The sequence below is a fragment of the Meles meles genome, chromosome 17 (assembly GCF_922984935.1).
Source record: "Meles meles chromosome 17, mMelMel3.1 paternal haplotype, whole genome shotgun sequence".
NCBI lineage: Eukaryota > Metazoa > Chordata > Mammalia > Carnivora > Mustelidae > Meles > Meles meles.
Window position 1 is genome coordinate 31,862,424 of NC_060082.1, and position 18,135 is coordinate 31,880,558.

Genomic DNA, 18,135 nt, shown 5'->3' on the forward strand with positions numbered 1-18,135 from the left:
GTCGTTTCCCTTCTGCATAGTATAACAGAATCAAAACAATTATTAGTCACAGATAGAAATCGCCAAACATTCCCAAAATGTCCTTTGTTTTCCTACCAAGTCAACATAGCCTCTGTCCTGTTGTTGCATAATTATTGTTAGGTGGCTCATTCATTTGGATACCTACTCTTCCTACCATACTCCCGTATCTGGCTTTGCTCTCCAATGTTCAATTGACATCATTGTTTTCTGTTTCTCACCGAGCCTCTATATTGGTTTCCTACAGCTTCTGTAACAATCACCACATATGGGCTGGCTTAAAACAATGGAAGCGTATTATCTCACAGTTCTGAAGGCCAGAAGTCCAAATGCAGAGCCGGTCCCTTCTGGAGACACCGAAGGGTAATCTGTCTCATGCCTCTGTCCTAGCCTCTGGAGACTGCCACCAAGTCTTGGCATTCCTCGGTTTGCAGCTGCATCATTCCAATCTTTGCCTCTGTAATTACAACCTTCTTCCTTAGGTGTCTTTCCTGTGCCTCCATGACTCTATGCCTTAATCTCCCACTCCTATAAGGACACCAATTATCAGCTGTAGGCCCCATCTTAAATCAGTGTGACCTCATCTAACTTGATTACATCTGCAAACACTTAATTTCCAAATAAGGTCACATTCACAGGTACCCAGGGTAAGGATTTAAACATATCCTTTTGAAGGACACAGTTCAACTCACAACATCTTCTAATTGTCAAATCCACTTGACTATCTTGAGCCTTTATCTTCTTTGTTCCCCTTTGTCCGTGAAAAACTCAGAGGTTTCCTGTATTCCCTGTGTTTACGTTTTTTATTCCATTTCTCCTGAACCCACTTTTTTTTTAATTTGAATGTAGTTAACATACCATGTTACATTAGTTTCAGATGCACAGTTTAGTGATTCAATTTTTCTATATGTTATGCTGGGCTCACCACGAGTATAACTACCATCTGTCACCATACAATGCTATTACAATATCATTGACTATATTCTTTATGCTGTGCCTTTTATTCTTGTGATGTATTCATTCCAGAACTGGAATTTCCTCTTCACCCATTTTGCTCATCCACCCACCCCTTTTCCCTCTGGCAACCACCATTTTGTTCTCTCTTCTTGTGGGTCTAATTCTCCTTTTTGTTTATTTATTCATTTGTGGTTTTTTTATATTCCACATATAAGTGAAATCATATGGTATTTGTCTTTCTCAGTCTTAACTGATTTCACTTAGCATAATATCCTCTTTAATCAGACTTTTATCCCTACAATTCCACTAAAGCTCCCTTTGCCAAGACCACAAACATTGCTAACCCATTTTTTAATTAAATGTCTCAGTCACAACTTGAACGCTCTTTTATCTTTGAAACTCTTCCTTCATCTGACTTTAGAACGTCACTTTCACGGTTGGTTTCCTGTCATCTTTCCAGTCTCTAAAGTTGGGCTCCCAATTGGGACCTGTTTTTTCTATATCTGGAGATACTTCCTATGTGATCCCACCTAATCCCATGGTTCTAAACACCAGCTGTATGAATGATGATTCCTAAACTTGATACTTCCATCCTTCATTGCTTCCTCATTCTCCAAATTCATGTAAACATCAGTTTTCTCACCATTGCCACTAGATGTTTAATGGGCATCTCAGTTAAACTGCATTCCTGGCCCTACTCCCAAAATAAAATGTTGGATCGCCATTGCCTTGTCTCTCATGTTTATCCATTGACTCTGCCTTCAAAGTATATGTAACTTCGTACCAACTCTTCTGCTACTTTACTATTTCCAGCAATCATTAACACTTATCTGAACTATTGCAACAGATTTCAAACTGGTCTTCCTATTTCTCCCTTGCCCCTACAATCTATTCTCACCACACCAGCCAAAGAAATCCTTTTAAATCATATATAATATCATGGTACACCTTTTCTAAAAACCCTTCATGAATTCAGCATCTTAAGAAACAAAAGCTGTATCATGCCCCAGGAGCTCTCTGTGACCTGGTCCCACTACTACCTCTCTGATATCATCTCCTAACAGTCAATCATCTCAATCATTTTGTTCCAGCCATGACAGCATTTTTGCTGTTTCTTGAGCATCACATACCCAGGGTATTTACATCTGTTGTTGTCTCTGCTAGGAATGCTCTTGCCCTTTAGATATTTGCCTAACTAATTGTCTTATTCCTTCAGGTCTCTACTCAGATATCACTTCATCCAAAAGACACTACTTACCTAAATTAACACCCACCGTCTCTCTATCCTATAGGCTCTTTCTTCCTTCTTCTTGGTACTTACTATCTCTACCATATCATACACTACCTGTTTTCTATCTCCCCTTCACGTGTTCAGGATACAAGCTCCTTGAGAATAGAAAGTTTGTCTGTTTATGGTTTTCACTGCTGTATTTATAGATCTAGAAACAGTGTGCAGCACATAGAGGCTGTTTGATAACATTGGTTATTTAAATGTCTCTTGTTTCCATTCTCTGTAGCATTTGACACTGTGGCCACATCCTTCTTGAATGTTTGTTTGGTTTCCCCTGCTTCTCTGACCATTAATTCTCAGGCTCCTCCTGAGGGTCCTCTTCCTTTTCTCATATATGGAATGGTGGCATCCACCTAGATTGAGACCTTCAGTCTCTTTTCTCTTCATTCTGTACATGCTCCTTTGGTTTCAGTCCAAATCCCATTGCTATGACAAGCACCCACACAATCCCAGATAACTGACATGCAGATCTTTGTCTCCATTTCAAAACTTGCTTCTGGATCCAAACTTGTCTGTCCAGATGCCCTCAATACCTCCACTTGGATGTCCTTAGGGAAGCCTACAGAGGCTTTTCTAGTAACAGCCTGAGGACTGTTCCTCAAACTTATATTGTATTCCTTGTCTTTGTTCCTAACAAAAGTTCCCCAGAAACTGGACTTATTTTCCTAATAATGATTTAAAAAGTCAAATAGCTGTTCTTTGTCAAATATTTTATTTATATTTTTTTCCTAATACAAATAATGATTCATTCCAGTAGATTGTTAAATCTGTTTTATAGATGAGAAACTCGGGCTCAGGCACACTAACTTGCTCAAGTTTGCAAGGCTTCTAATATCTTATTTGTGCTTAGTGTATAATTTCAGTTCTCTTCTGAAATGATAAATGAAATCTCATCTTCCTCATCACAAATGATTCCAGAATCAATTTAACTGTCCAGTCAACAGAATAGGGTTTTCTGTGTCTCAAAGACTCATTGCATTTGGGATATTCAATTCACTTGGCGTCTCCTGACCACAAACCCAGGAAGAGTCCATCCCTGAGCATTGACTGCCCTCCTCACTCCCACATACAGCTGAGTTTTAATCTGCCCAAATTGATTTTTTCATTCTTTTCCCACCTATCCCCTGGAACTTGAACATCTTTCCCTCTCTTTCCTTCCCACAATATTTCCTGTAAAATATCTCAATAAGGGCATGTTGAATATAAGACATATTTGCATGACAAGCCACATGTTTAGAAATGAATGGGGTTACTAAGGTGCAGGTGTTTACAAAGAATGTCCAAAAGCATCTTAGAAAGGGTCACTGTGCCTTGTTCTAATCTCCGAAGTGAACTATTTGTCACCATTGATGTCCTGTCTAAAAAAGTCCATTCAGCTCAATCATTCCCTCTTCAGAAGTTCTTCCCTGACGTCCCTTGGCAGCCTGCTCTGACCCCCACTCTATGTATCTGTGTTTTGTTGTTTGTATTTTTGACTTACTTTAGTAACATAAGACATAACATGACTATTGGGGTGAATGACAAGCACAAATTTTCTAGAACTTAAGTATACTAATTTCCATAAATTTGAGGGTTTTTAACTGCCATAGAAGAAACAGAATCAAAATATACGTTCCATTTTTCATAATTTATTATACGTATTCTCCACAATTTTATGTATTTTATATTTTCCTCTTGGATGCCGGTGTATCATGCACACATTTCCAAATTACACTGTATTTATGCCAGCTGGAGGCAAGGATCATATCATATGCATTTCTCTACCCTCTGTGTGTAGCTGTATGCAGAACATATAGCAGGCGTTTGAGAAACATTGAGTGAATAATGGATGGACAAATCAAAACCATCCCTTCCTGGACCACTCTGGAGCACCTGCTTTAGTAGTATTTAAAATTATTGTGCGTAATATAACCACATTTTCTAAACCAAACATTAGACCATTTGGTCTCATAAGCATATATGACCTTGTAAGAATTTTGGGACCAAACATTTGATTGTCCTATTTAAAATCTGGGCTGTCCCATAGGGTCACCCCTATGTTTGGTACAGGAAGTATTAAGAAATAAGAATATAAGAAGTATAATAAATTTGGAAATCTTCATACCGAGACAGAGAAGCAACCCAGAGGTTGATAAGAGTTGATTTGATGCATGCATTTTGCTTCACCTTGAGTGAAACAGCAGGCTTTAGGCTCCAGTTTCTTCCACTGGATTAAATCAGGTGTAGCATATGCAGGCTCTCACACAGCGGCAGCTGCTGAGTCTGTCCAGAAAATGGCTGTGCCAGCAGCGATTTCGCTGTGGCTCTCCTATTTAATTGAATGAGAACCAGCAGGTGACTGGTGCCATGACCGGGAAATCACAGACACACTCTGAGCATGTCACTGTGTGATGGAGCTAATATACAGCCTTCTAAGTGGGGCACTGGATTCTGCTCAGGGAAGGAGCACACACAGAGGTTTTCCTAATATTATTATTATTATTATTTTAATGTACTAGAGTTGTGACTTTGAAACCAATATTTTTTTACATTTATGTAATTAACATGGAGAGTAGTGATGTCTCATAATTTATAAAGTGATTATGTATCTTCCAACCCATTATTACTAAGAAAATGTTAATACACCTTATGTATATTTCTGTCCTAATGTTAATGACAAGCAGCGATAAGAAAGAGAATTGGGGATTAAGGAAGAGTTTCCCCTCCCAACATACTGCGTATTTGTTCTATGAATAGTACGTGTTTGGTTGCCACAAATTGGTTAGAAATGTGGAGAATGAAGGTATCTGTATATATAAAATGATAATAAGCATTCATTCAGTAGGAAAAAGGCAAGCATTGCTGTTAATGTTCCATTAAGCCTCAAACATCAGAAGAGCACTAATTTTCACCATACCTTGGATATTTTTTAGAGAATAAAGGCCAAGCTAACTATCTGATCTGAATGAGGTTAACTTGATACTATTCAAGGACAAGGAGCATTAAAAGAGACCCATGTCAATTTATAACTCAGTGAATCTATCTTCATAGAATAAATGGAATATATAGACAGCAACTAGCAAAGCAACTCATGCTTAGCAGGGAGAGAAATTTAGAAACCATTTACACTCAAATGTTACAAAGATGCATAAAAATAAAGTCATATAAAAACATGTACGTGGATGACAGAAGTTTGTTAAGATTTTCTTTTCTGCTACTTAACAAGAACACACTTATTTAGTTCAAAATCTACACAAAATAACAGTTGACAAAAATTATAAACAAAAGCTTGAGACTTTATCAGAGAATGTTAAATAAGCAAAAGAATGGAGGCATTTAAGTGAAATTAGAAGACAAGAGATTCAGATAAAAAAATGTTAATACAGTTCGGAGTTTCTTTAAAGTTTTAATGATCGCAAAGCATTAAGACCTAACCCCCTGAAGGTGGTGCGAGCTAGGCGCATAGTAACAATTAATATTAGCCAGTAAGTCCCCAAATTTACCCTGGTTGTCAAAAAAAGTCATGTGCTTGGTTAATGATCCCCCCAGCATTGTGTTTGTCTGAAACTTTCATCTACATTGCTGTCTGCTGGCTTAAGGCTTACACCTTTGCTCTTAATAAAAGAAAAGAGAGCTATTTAACTTAATCTCCTAACCATTAAAAACAATTGGTTTTACGGCCACTTCCAAGTCCCCCTCAGAGAAAGTTACTACAAAAAAAAAAAAAAAAAAAAAATATATATATATATATATATATATATACCCACTTTGATGTGCTGTGGGGCTTAATCAGACATTCTAGAGTCAACAAATGTTAAGAAAAAAAATCTCAATAAAATGCTTTAAAAAATTGTAAGTCAGTTTGATAGAGTCTGAGTTGCATGTTTGTAGTGCTTTTGGAGATCTGCCAGTGCTAAATAGGATCCAGTTGGTGGGGACTGAAGGATTCCTGGCAGCAAATCAGGACAGAAAATCTGACCAAATAATGTCTTTCTGAATAACTGACAGCTAAAATCTGTTCTCTGGCTGTTACTGCTGTGAGTAAATGGGCATATTTTATTTAAACACGTAAGTGTGAAAGAAAGTTTTCATTTCCATATTCTGGAAAATCCAATCGGAAAAAACACGGTATTTTTCAATATTGTTTTTTAATGAAGTTTGCCAGTTTTCGGAAAATTTATCAAGAAAATAAGGTAGACTTCGCGTATTTTTTTTCTTAGAAATCAATTTTGAAATTCCATGTCTATTTAAAAAAAAAAATTCCTTCTATGCCATTGTTCATATTCAGGAAAAGAGAAGCGACTGAAGCAAGCTAAAGAAGAAGCTATGGCAGAAATTGACCAGTACAGAATGCAGAGAGATAAGGAGTTCAGACTGAAACAATCTAAGGTAAACAAGAAAAGAAACACAGCTCTTTTTAAATGCGGCATAGATTATAATATATTAATATTCAAAAGGTATAATGCAGAATATCAAAGGGGGGAAATACACTGGACTGAGCAGATGCAGTTCAACTAACTTGAACATCAGACTAAATCTTACACATTCTAGAATTACTGATTTTACACTTTCACTTTCAAGCCTTTTTGATTTGACATAGAAAGTGTCAATCAATAGTTAATATCTACTCTATGGTGTCCATTAAAAACTGTATTTTCAAATATTCAAATTGAAGGGCCTGGTTGAGTATTATTCCTACCACAGATTATTGACTAACACATTTTATTAAGAAAAACACTTCACAAAACGTATTTTTTTTTGTCTATCAACATTCACCACTACAATCAATAAAAAAAGAGTTGTACATCGTTACAGAATGAGTTTGTTAAGCCACATCTACTTTGGTGAAGTCAAGATTTACAAATGACCAAAGTAGATACTGTTGCTGAAAAGTCTCCTGGTATTTTTTTTATTATTATTATTTCCTCTTTAACAGTCTGGCTTCATTCAACAAATCTTTCATGAAAATATTTTTAGAAGGGTTTTTCCTCCACTAACATTTTCCAAATAACTACAGTTTACAGTAAAAAAAATAAATAAATAAGCACACGATATTTTCAGAAACAACATCCTCCCTTCTGTGTTGCAACATGGAGTAAAAAAAATTATTAAATTCCATGTGTTACAAACTAAAGTTTATATGATATGGGTTTTTTTTTCTTTAGTAGGAACATAAATAAAGGCTGACCCTGCAAGATGAACTACAAGCGCTTTGGAAATCCCCTTATTTACAACTTTTATGTTAGTGGGAGTGGATGTGAGACTCGTAGAGGATCAGGTAAATTGAATCCCATGGTAGGAAAAACTTTTCCAGTGACCTCTTTCTTTTTTCTTTTTTCTCAAATTTTTTCTTTTTTTTTTTTTTTGGAGATTTCATTTATTTATTTGACATAGAGAGATAGAGAGAGCAGGAGCACGGGAGGGGCAGAGGGAGAGGGAGAAGCCAACACCCTGCTGAGCAGGGAGCACATTTGGGTCTCTATCCCAGGACCCTGGGATCATGACCTGAGCCAAAAGCAGAAGCTTAACCAACTGAGCCACCCAGGTGCCACCAGTGGGCTCTTTCTTAACATAAAAACAAGTCCTTCCTAGAATAAAGTGGACCATTCAGCTAAAATAAGTTCTTCTTATCAATATTTTTAAAAAGGCATCATAAAATCCGAAGTCTATACATGTGTATACAACCCTCCGTGATTGGCCCTTGGCTATCTCTCTAACTTGTCAGTTCTGAAAATGTCATGCACTTACATTTTACTGTGAACCACAGATATTTTTTAAATGATCATGTAGGGAAAAGCATTTCTTTATGTTTTCATGAAAAATTTATTGAAAGAAGCCAGTCAATTGAAAAAGAAATCATAAGGAAATAGGAGAACACTTTCCAGCAAGCAATGTGCAATAATATCTACTAGGGTCATTTGTAACATTTTCTATTACCTTTGTCTCTATTTGTTCAATTCTAGCCATATCTGCCTTCCCGTTCTTCTCCAGACTGAACGTGCCACCGCCAACGGCACCTTTACACATACTTTATTTCCTCCCTGGAATCATCTTCTTTCAGACATTTTCATCCTTCTTTGATCTCTGTTCATTTGTTAACTCCTCTTTCTGGTCGCCTTATTTAAAATTGAGTCTCTCATTCAAAAAAGAACTTTCCCATTATAGTCATATCATGTATCACTATTAGATACATTGTAAATTTACATTTTTTATTGCCTATCTTTCCTTCTGAACTATAACACCAAAATGGCAGCTTTTATGTTTTGTTCTCTGTTACTTTCCCCAGTGATGAAATAGCGTCTGCTCCATAGTAAGCACACAATAAATATTCATTGGGAGAATGGGTAACTAACATTTCTCCTGCGCCTTTATCTTTCCTGTTGAGTCCCATCATGACCCATGACATGTTGGCACCTGAGAAAATAGTCATCCTTAATGCCAACCAGCATTTATTATTCCAGGCAGAATATTTCTGATGTACTTATTTCTATTTTTAAGTAATAACAAGACTGACTGTAATTTTAGAAAGTAGTTGGGTTAAATCTCTTGAAATATTATATCTCTGGAAAGATCTCATAAGATGTAAATCTGGTTCAGGATATTTGTTCTCTGCTTTGGAAAATAATTAAAACTCGTCATTGCTGTCATAATTAGAGCTCTAAGCCAATTTTCCATCTAGTTGATCAAAAGCTCACATAGAAAGGTTAACAGGTTTAGGGCTCTGTTACTTCAAGCATATTGTAAAACCATTAGCACAAGATATTCGTTCCTTGGCATGACCTCCATATGTCAGACATATTGCTATTCCAGTTAAATCTCATCATCATTAACCCAGGGCAAGTAGGAGGTCTGGGAGGAGACCCAAGAAGCCAGTTTCCTGCCTGCTGTGGGTGAGACACCTCAATGTCACTTTTTTTAGTTGCGTCTTTTAGCTCGTTAATGTATGTGTTGTTTCAGTTCCCCTGATGTATCAACAGAAGCAGGTATCCCAGTGTGGGTTGTTTATCAACAAATATTGTTTTATTAAAGATTTATTTATCCCTTGCTTGTCATTGCTACCGGATATAATTTCTTCTCTGAAAAAAGATATTACATGGCGAGGGCGCCTGGGTGGCTCAGTGGTTTAAGCTGCTGCCTTCGGCTCAGGTCATGATCTCAGGGTCCTGGGATCGAGTCCCACATCGGGCTCTCTGCTCGGCAGGGAGCCTGCTTCCCTCTCTCTCTCTCTCTGACTGCCTCTCTGCCTACTTGTGATCTCTCTCTGTCAAAATAAATAAATAAAATCTTTAAAAAAAAAAAAGATATTACATGGCTAAAATGAAATCTGGTCTACAGTGGAGACATGAAATCTCTTATTAATGCAAGTAGAAGTTAGATGGACCATGAATCTAAACAGAAAACATGAAAACAGTTTCCTGGGGCATATTGAAGACTTTTGTATCTTTCATCTCTCCTCCTGAATTCATATCATGAAAACATTTTGTTTTCTTAAAACAACTGTAGATTGAGAATGCAAAGCTGTGTTTTGCTTATGATAGTGGGACCTAAAAACCTCTGCTTTCTCCTTAAAAAAAAAAAGTTTTATTATTCTATTTGAGAGAGTGAGTGTGTGAGTGGGTTGAGGGGAAGAAGGAAAGAATCTCTAATCAGACTCTCCACGGAGTACAGAGAGCAACACAGGGGCTCAATCTAACAACTCACGAGATCATGACCTAAGCTGAAACCAAGAGTCAGGTGTTTGACCAACTGAGTCACCCAGGCACACCTCTCTGTTTTCTCTCAAACAGGAACATTTGAACAATTTATAAAGAAACATACTGAATGTTGAAAGATCTCACAAACACCATCAGTCATTTAGCTGTAAATCTAATAAGCATCAATCTCAATATTGAAGTTTTGAAAATTAACAGGGAGAAGTCCTTAAAGGGAATCCTTTGATGAAGTGTACCACCACATGTCACACAATTATCAACTTTTAATTTATATAGTGTCCCAAACACTCAGATAGCAGACTTCTGCCAACAAGGGCAGCAGAGTGCAGGTAATACGTTCTCTGTAATGTGTTCTCTGTAATACGTTCTCTGATCATTCTATTCAGTTCAACAAATATGCACTGAGCATCTACTATGCTCTAAGCAGTGTTAGAGACACTGACAGTACATCAGTGGACAAGGCGATTGATCTTTTGTGGAGCTTATATTCATTCCTTTACTCTCCTGGATGGCTTCAATCCACACTGTCTGCATATATAAAGGTATGGAATTCTTCCTGAGGAAGGCCATTTAAAATAATATATGGTACCAGATGAGAGGTGGGTGGGTGAAGGGTGTTAAGTGTACATTTATCTTAATGAGCACTGAGTAATATATAGAATTGTTGAATCACTGTATTGTACACCTGAAACTAATATAACTATTGTTAACTAATATTAACTATACTGGAATTAAAATTTAAAATAAAGTAAAAAAATAATAAAACAGTATATGGTTGGTTACTGGTAGAACAATACAATATAGAACTAAAGAAATTCAAATTACTGCACATCAAATAAACTCAAAATAATATTATATTTAACTATTCAGGATGAGACATAGACTATGGGCTACTTTTTAAGGGCATTCCAATGTTTCTGAAAGTATAAAATGGATTAAAAAATTTAAAAGCACAAGGAACATAATCAGTGAAAATTCATAAAAATCACTGACATTTACTGATCAGTTGCTCAGGGCTAAGCTCCTTGCTGTGTACCATCTATACTATAATCCTTTCAGAAAATCATCATATTGTCTTAGAAAAGCACATGAAGAATCCAACTAATAGTAATAGCTGCCATCTGTGCGTTAGACTTGTACTGTCAAAAATGGTGGCCACTTCACCTATAGCTAAGAAACACTCATGATGTAGCTAGTCTATGCGTGGAGGAGATGGGTGGTATAACTGGGTGATGGGCAATAAGGAAGGGATGTGATGCAATGAGCACTGGGTGTTATATACAACTGATAAATCACTGAACTCTACCTCTGAAACTAATAATACACAGTATATTAATTAATTGAATTTAAAATAAAATAAAATGAATTTTTTTTAAAAATTTAGCTAGTCCTCATTAAAATGTTCTATAAGCATAAAATACATGCCAGAATACAAAACTTAATATGAAAAACAACAATGCAATAATTTTATACTGATTGTACATCAAAATAATAATATGAAGAATACATTAGGTTAAATAAAATATGTCATTAAAATCAATTTTGTCTTTTTTAAGTTAAATTAAATTTTTAATTAAAATTAAAAAGTCACCTTTTTAATGTGACTCTGTAAAATTTAAAATTACTTCTATGGCTTGTTGGGACACCTGGGTGACTCAGGTGGTTAAGTGACAGACTTGACTGTGGCTCAGGTCATGATCTCAGGGTCATGAGATGGAGCCCCACTGTGGACTCCCTACTCAGCAGGGAGTCTGTTGAGCTTCTCTCTCTCCTTCTGTTCTTCTCCCCATTTTTGCACTCTCTCTCTCAAATAAATAAATAAAATCTTTTTTAAAAATTTACATATATGGCTTGCTTTGTAAGTCATGTTACGTTTCTATTGGACAATGCTGAAATAAAGAACCTAAATTGAGATGAACTTTTTCAAGGACCTACAGAATAGTTCAGTCATCTAACCTAATAATAGCTGTTTTTAACACTGTTCCAAAAAAATAGATAGTAATTTTATAATAGTTTGTCTTATACATTTTTCAACACTAAAGAAGTTGGATTTAAGACTTTTTTTTGAGTTTGGTAGACTCTCACTTAAGATAGTGGGTTTAGGGGCGCCTGGGTGGCTCAGTGGGTTAAAACCTCTGCCTTCAGCTCAGGTCACGATCTCGGGGTCCTGGGATCGAGTCCCGCATCGGGCTCTCTGCTTAGTGGGGAGCCTGCTTCCTCCTTTCTCTGCCTGCCTCTCTGCCTATTTGTGATCTCTCTCTCTCTCTGTCAAATAAATAAATAAAATCTAAAAAAAAAAAAAAAAAAGATAGTGGGCTTAGAGGGAAAAATAAATTTTTGGTAAAATAATTTTGGTAAGTAGTTCTCCTCCATTTTTAGACTTCTTCCTAGCAAGGGAAATTCAGTCCATATGTCTCTGCTCCTTGTATTCTCACTTATCAAAATGTTATTTTATAAAAGTTATTTGATGTCTTAGAAGCTAGTTTTCCTTTAGTGATTTTCTTTGAACTGGGAAGCCCTTATTGCATGGAGTACAAACAGAAAAGAACTTGAAACTGATGACCTCAGTTGCATTTGATTTTGAGTGTAGGACCTAGAAAGATAATTCGAATTCTAGAATTTAAAATAGTCTTATGAGTCAATCATTAGCGCAGTCTCTTGGATTGAACTAAATGCATACCTTCTTTGTGTGTAAACACTCACAGAAGAGAAAAACAAACAAAAACCAGCTGTGTCACCTTAACAATACTGTTTAAGAAAGGCTGAGTTTACAAAGGAGATAAATTAGGAGTTGACTGTTTGCTTAGCAAAGGATAACTTTACAAAGGGTTTCACTGCAGAATCCCTTTAAATTAGCAATTCCCCTGGTGAAATTTTATTTTGGTCAAATCAAATGGGAAATACTGGGAAACCCTGCCAATGGGACAGCAACCAGAAAGATTTATTAAACTGCATCTAAAAATATAATGTAACTGGGGCGCCTGGGTGGCTCAGTGGATTAAGCCGCTGCCTTCGGTCAGGTCATGATCTCAGGGTCCTGGTATCGAGCCCCGCATCGGGCTCTCTGCTCCGCAGGGAGCCTGCTTCCTCCTCTCTCTCTGCCTGCCTCTCTGCCTACCTCTCTGCCTACTTGTGATCTCTCTCTGTCAAATAAATAAACAAAATCTTTAAAAAAAAAAATAAATAAAAAATAATAAAAATATAATGTAACTAAGTGGACACGTATATCTTAAGTTGAAATTCAATTTATATTAAAATTTTCAAAATTGTATCTGTTACCCAAAAAGATAACTATACATGCCAAAGTATCGTACTGGGCATGTTGTGGCTCTATCTTCCTGAAAAACAACAATCAGTGTATATTTTAAAAATTGACAAACCAGTTATTTGCTCTTTAAAAATCAGCAGAATGGGTGAAATCATGTCTTTCAACTTTATTTTCCAGATTTTTAATTCAGAAAAGTAAACCATGGGGAAGATACAGGAACTGAATTAAACATATTATAAATATGTGAAAAATGTAATACATGAAAAAACTTCTGAGTGTGTTATAATGATTATGAATGTGCCTTCAATTTGTACTGTGTGGAGACTGGCCTCAAAACAGAAGTAACTGACCATGGCTTTTCATTCTTTAGGAACGTTTATCCATCTCACTTATGGTAGTGGTGGTTGTATCAATTCTCTGAGAAAGTTCTGGAAAAATAACACAGAAGATGACACCATAGAACAATCATTAATAAATAACCCAAAACAAGTTAACTAGTAAAACAATTACACTTTAAAATGATACATAGTGTGGTGAATTCTCTCTGTTTTATTTTGTCAGATAATGGGCTCTCAAAGTAATCTCTCAGAAGAAGTAGAAGAGCAAACACAAGGGAAGATAAAAGAACTGAATGGAAGCTACAACAAATACATGGAAAGTGTGCTGAAACAGCTTTTGAACACTGTTTGTGATGTGAAGCCAGAAATCCATGTAAACTACAGAGCCACCAACTAAATGGGCACCCTACTGTTCAATAAAAGCTATATGCATGCCACCTGGTTGCTTATGGTTATTAAGCTTATTAATGGGTTATATTTAATAATCCATATATTATAATATAATGGATTATTATAATCTCTATATAATATATAATATATAATCCATATGTTAAATAGAATGGATTATATATTATAAAGCTTATTAATTAAATAAGTTAATAAGCTTAATGCTTATTAGGAAACTTGAAATATAAATCTCATATTTACTAGATATCTACAGATTTCAGTGTGACATAATTCACAAAAGAGCACTAAATTTAAAAACAAACAAACAAACAAAAAGTTGTTACATCTTTCTTGCTAACAAGCATGACTTGTCATTCAATGTGGAGTAAATCAAACATGCAGAGTAACATATTTTTTGACAGTTGGCAGAAAAACATGAATCTGGCCACTTCTTAGTGAATATGTGGTTTTAAAAAAGGGCTTCTTTTTAACAATTTACAAAATTTTTTCTTTGTTGTAGTTGTTAAAAGATCATTTTTAAAGGAAGATTTATATCTCATGCAGGTATAAAATGAACAGATGTCAAAGATTTTATTTAAGTCATTAATCAATGAGGAAATCAGTAAGATGTTACCACTAGTTCCAAGAAGAATAGTAAGAATGTTATAGATAGAGAAATGAGAGATAATAGATGATAAGTATATATATATATATAGAGAGAGAGAGAGAGGATAGAGAAATAGAAATGGGTTGGTTGTGTAAACATCCTTTCTGCCTATCAGACATTCTTCTCTTTCAACTATTCTTTAAAAAAAAAAAAGATAATTAAATGAGCTGCTCACATAGATTTTTAGGTTTAAAGAACAAACAAACAAACAAAAATAGTCCCAGGAGATGTTATTGTTATATGCTATGAATTGAATATTTGTCTTCCCCCAAAGTTTATAAGTTGAAATCTAATCCCTAGGGTCATAGTAGTTGGAGGCGGGCCTTTTGGCCAGTAATTAAGTCATGAGGGTGGAGCCCTCATGACTGGAATTAGTGCCCCTATAGGAGGCCAGAGAGTCAGTTCACTCACTCTCTGTCATGTGAGGATAGGAGAAGCTGGCAGTCTGCACCCTGGAAGACGGCTCTCACCAGAACCTGAACATTCTGGCACCCTGCTTTCAGACTTCCAGCCTCTAGAACTAAGAAAAATAAATTCTCTGTTATTTATAAGCCATCCAGTCCGTGTGGCACTTGGTTATATCAGCCCCCCGTACTGATACAGATAGCCATCTAAACAGCAATAGCTAAATTCTTGTTAAGTACCAGGAACTTGAGATACCATGGATAATTACCTCGATCCCATTGTGGTGGGTAGCGTCAGCATCCCTGCTGTACAAAATGGGAAATAAAAATTAAGGAATTGCTTAGACTTGCTTGAGTAACAGTGACAGAAGACTTCCCGTCTGGCCAATGACTCCAACGTCCCCACCCTTTGTTACTTACCATGCTACCTCCCTGAAAAGTTTTTATGTTTACATCCTTAAGAATCCTGAGTACTGGGGCGCCTGGGTGGCTCAGTGGGTTAAGCCGCTGCCTTCGGCTCAGGTCATGATCTCAGGGTCCTGGGATCGAGTCCCACATCAGGCTCTCTGCTCAGCAGGGAACCTGCTTCCCTCTCTCTCGCTCTCTGCCTGCCTCTCTTTCTACTTGTGATCTCTCTCTGTCAAATAAATAAATAAAATCTTTAAAAAAAAAAAAAGAATCCTGAGTACTCTGATTTTCCAATACTGTATGCAGACAAATTTTAATTCTAGTCTAAACAAAACTTAATTGGTAAAATTTTAATTGTTACCAAATTATTCATATATTCAATTCCAAATATAAACTGAAATTATTCTAACTGGTCATGGTTTTAGATTACTCTAAATTAGATTAGGTTTTCCTCTCCAGACAAAATTAAAACTTTACCACATAATTTTAAATATGAGAAATATTCAATTTTATATTGACATGAAGCAAATGGAAGAAAAATTTAATTTCATTCTTTTCCCCAACTTTTTGAGCAAGGAAAACCTAGTTTGTGATGAATTTCTCTACTTGTCATAAAAAAAAAATGATTCCCCAGTTAATGACCAGAAAGGTATCAACCTTTGTTAAGAACAGTGTCCTTTAATTTGTAACGCATCAAGCAAAATTGCTTCCCTAAAATGAGGACAAAAATACTGATTCAAAAGGGTACATGTACTCTGATATTTACTGCAGCATTGTCAACAATAGCCAATTTAAGAAATGAACCCAAATGTCCATCAACTGATGAATGGTTAAGAAGAGGTGGTGTAAACACACACACACACACACACACACACACATACACACACACACACACACACACCCATACAGTGGAATATTGCTCAACCATCAAAAAGAACGAATTCTTGCCACTTGCAATGACATGGATGGAGCTAGAGTGTATTACACTAAGTGAAATAAGTCAATTAGAGAAAGACAAATACCATATGATTTCACTCACATGTGGAATTTAAGAAACAAAACCAGAGAACATAAGGGAAGGGGAAAAAAGAGAGAGGGGGATGCAAACCATAAGAGACTCTTTATTGTAGGAACAAACAGGTTGATGGAGGGGAGGTAGATGGGATTGTGCCAAATGATTGATGGGTATTAAGGAGGGCACTTGCTGGGTTGAGCACTGGGTATTATATGTAAGTGATGAATCACTATAATCTACTTCTGAAGCCAGTATCACATTATACATTAACTAACTAGAATTTTTTAAAAAATTAAAAATATATATAAAAAGGGGAAATCAAGACCACCTAAAATGAAGGAAAACTAAAAGAATTTGTTGCCAACTGACCTACACTAAAAGAATGACTATCTCGGTCACTTGGAATTTAACAAAGAAATAACTCACTAAATTAAGTTTGTAACAATATCGGGGAAAATAAATGTTTTCTGGTGCACACAGGGGGAAAAATGATAAGATAATAAAATGAAATAAGGACAGCCATTAAGGATATCCACTTCAACACAGATTGAGAGAATTTTATTACTTTTGCAGAACTGAGATATGTAAAACACTAAGCAAAACTGCACATTTGAAAAATTATCATGTAAAGAGATAATTCTAAAAAACATAGCCTTGTGATTTGCCTTAAATATCTTATCTCATTTAAAAAATGTCTTAAATATCTTATCTCATGAAAACCATCAAGATGTCAATTTCTGGATAGGAAAAGCTTGAATATATATCTGGAACACATTCCTCAGCCTACATAGGAGATAGGATGATTTTTTTAGGCTTACATGCAATAGGAATACACTAAAATCAGTATGGGATTTTTCTCAACAGTAAAGTGGCTACCACGGCCAAAAGAGAGTGATGAAAACTGGGGGCCAATATCCTGTGTGTCTGCTCTAGGCTGTGCCCCACATTTTCTATGTCCCATTGGCAACCTTTTCAATCTCTCTGAGTCTCAGATTCCTTTTAATGTTTTAATAGGCAAGATGGCCTTCAACTAAATGATCTCTTCAGGCCCCTTAATATTCAGTTCTGCATGTTATATCAGACCATTTGTAAAAATCAGTATTCACAACTTGTGTTTTTCTCATGCACTTCTGTAGTATTTGTTAATTTTTTTAATGACCCCACATTTATTCTAAACACTTGAGGCATTTCAGAATATCTCCGCAAAGTATGCCACTTTGGCATGTGGACTATTTCCAGCTGAGGGCAATCAAGACCCAGGAGGCTCATGAAAAACTTTTACCTCTCTCTTAAGCTACCTAAAAGAATTTGGGTAGGTGACCTAGTTCAGAAAGAGAGTTTTACTGAGAGTTAACTTCTGTATCTGAATAACCTATCTATATGCCAGGACAAAATTTAATTACCAAACATCTGCTCTTTTTATTATCCTGTGACTCACCGTCCTTCCTTTTGCAGTCCCTGGTCCTTATCTCATTCCTTAGTTCAAGATGGCATTTAAAAGGTGCCTGGGTAGCTCAGTTAGGTAAGTGCATGCCTCTTGATCTCAGCTCAGGTCTTGATCTCAAGGTCATGAACAGTTCAAGCCCTGCACTGGGCTCCACACACCGTGTGAAAAAAAGAAAAAAAAAAAGATGTCATTTAAGCTTCAATTGTCCCACTGTCCCTGGGTCTCATATTCTTACAGGTCTCCT

The 18,135-nt window shown here is 36.1% G+C and overlaps 1 protein-coding gene across 2 annotated transcripts in view; it reads left to right on the top strand.

Moving 5' to 3' along the window:
- Positions 1-13,994, top strand: part of ATP6V1G3 (ATPase H+ transporting V1 subunit G3) — a 56,001-nt gene extending 42,007 nt beyond the window's left edge. Inside the window, exons 4-6 of one of the 2 annotated variants that reach the window (XM_045983041.1) lie at positions 266-381; positions 6,534-6,634; positions 13,787-13,994. In XM_045983041.1, the coding sequence (XP_045838997.1) occupies positions 348-381; positions 6,534-6,634; positions 13,787-13,960 (309 nt within the window). In that variant the 5' untranslated portion in view covers positions 266-347 and the 3' untranslated portion in view covers positions 13,961-13,994. The remainder of the gene's footprint in view (positions 1-265; positions 382-6,533; positions 6,635-13,786) is intronic. The other variant, XM_045983040.1, reaches the window with a different exon arrangement.
- Positions 13,995-18,135: the final 4,141 nt, after the last annotated feature.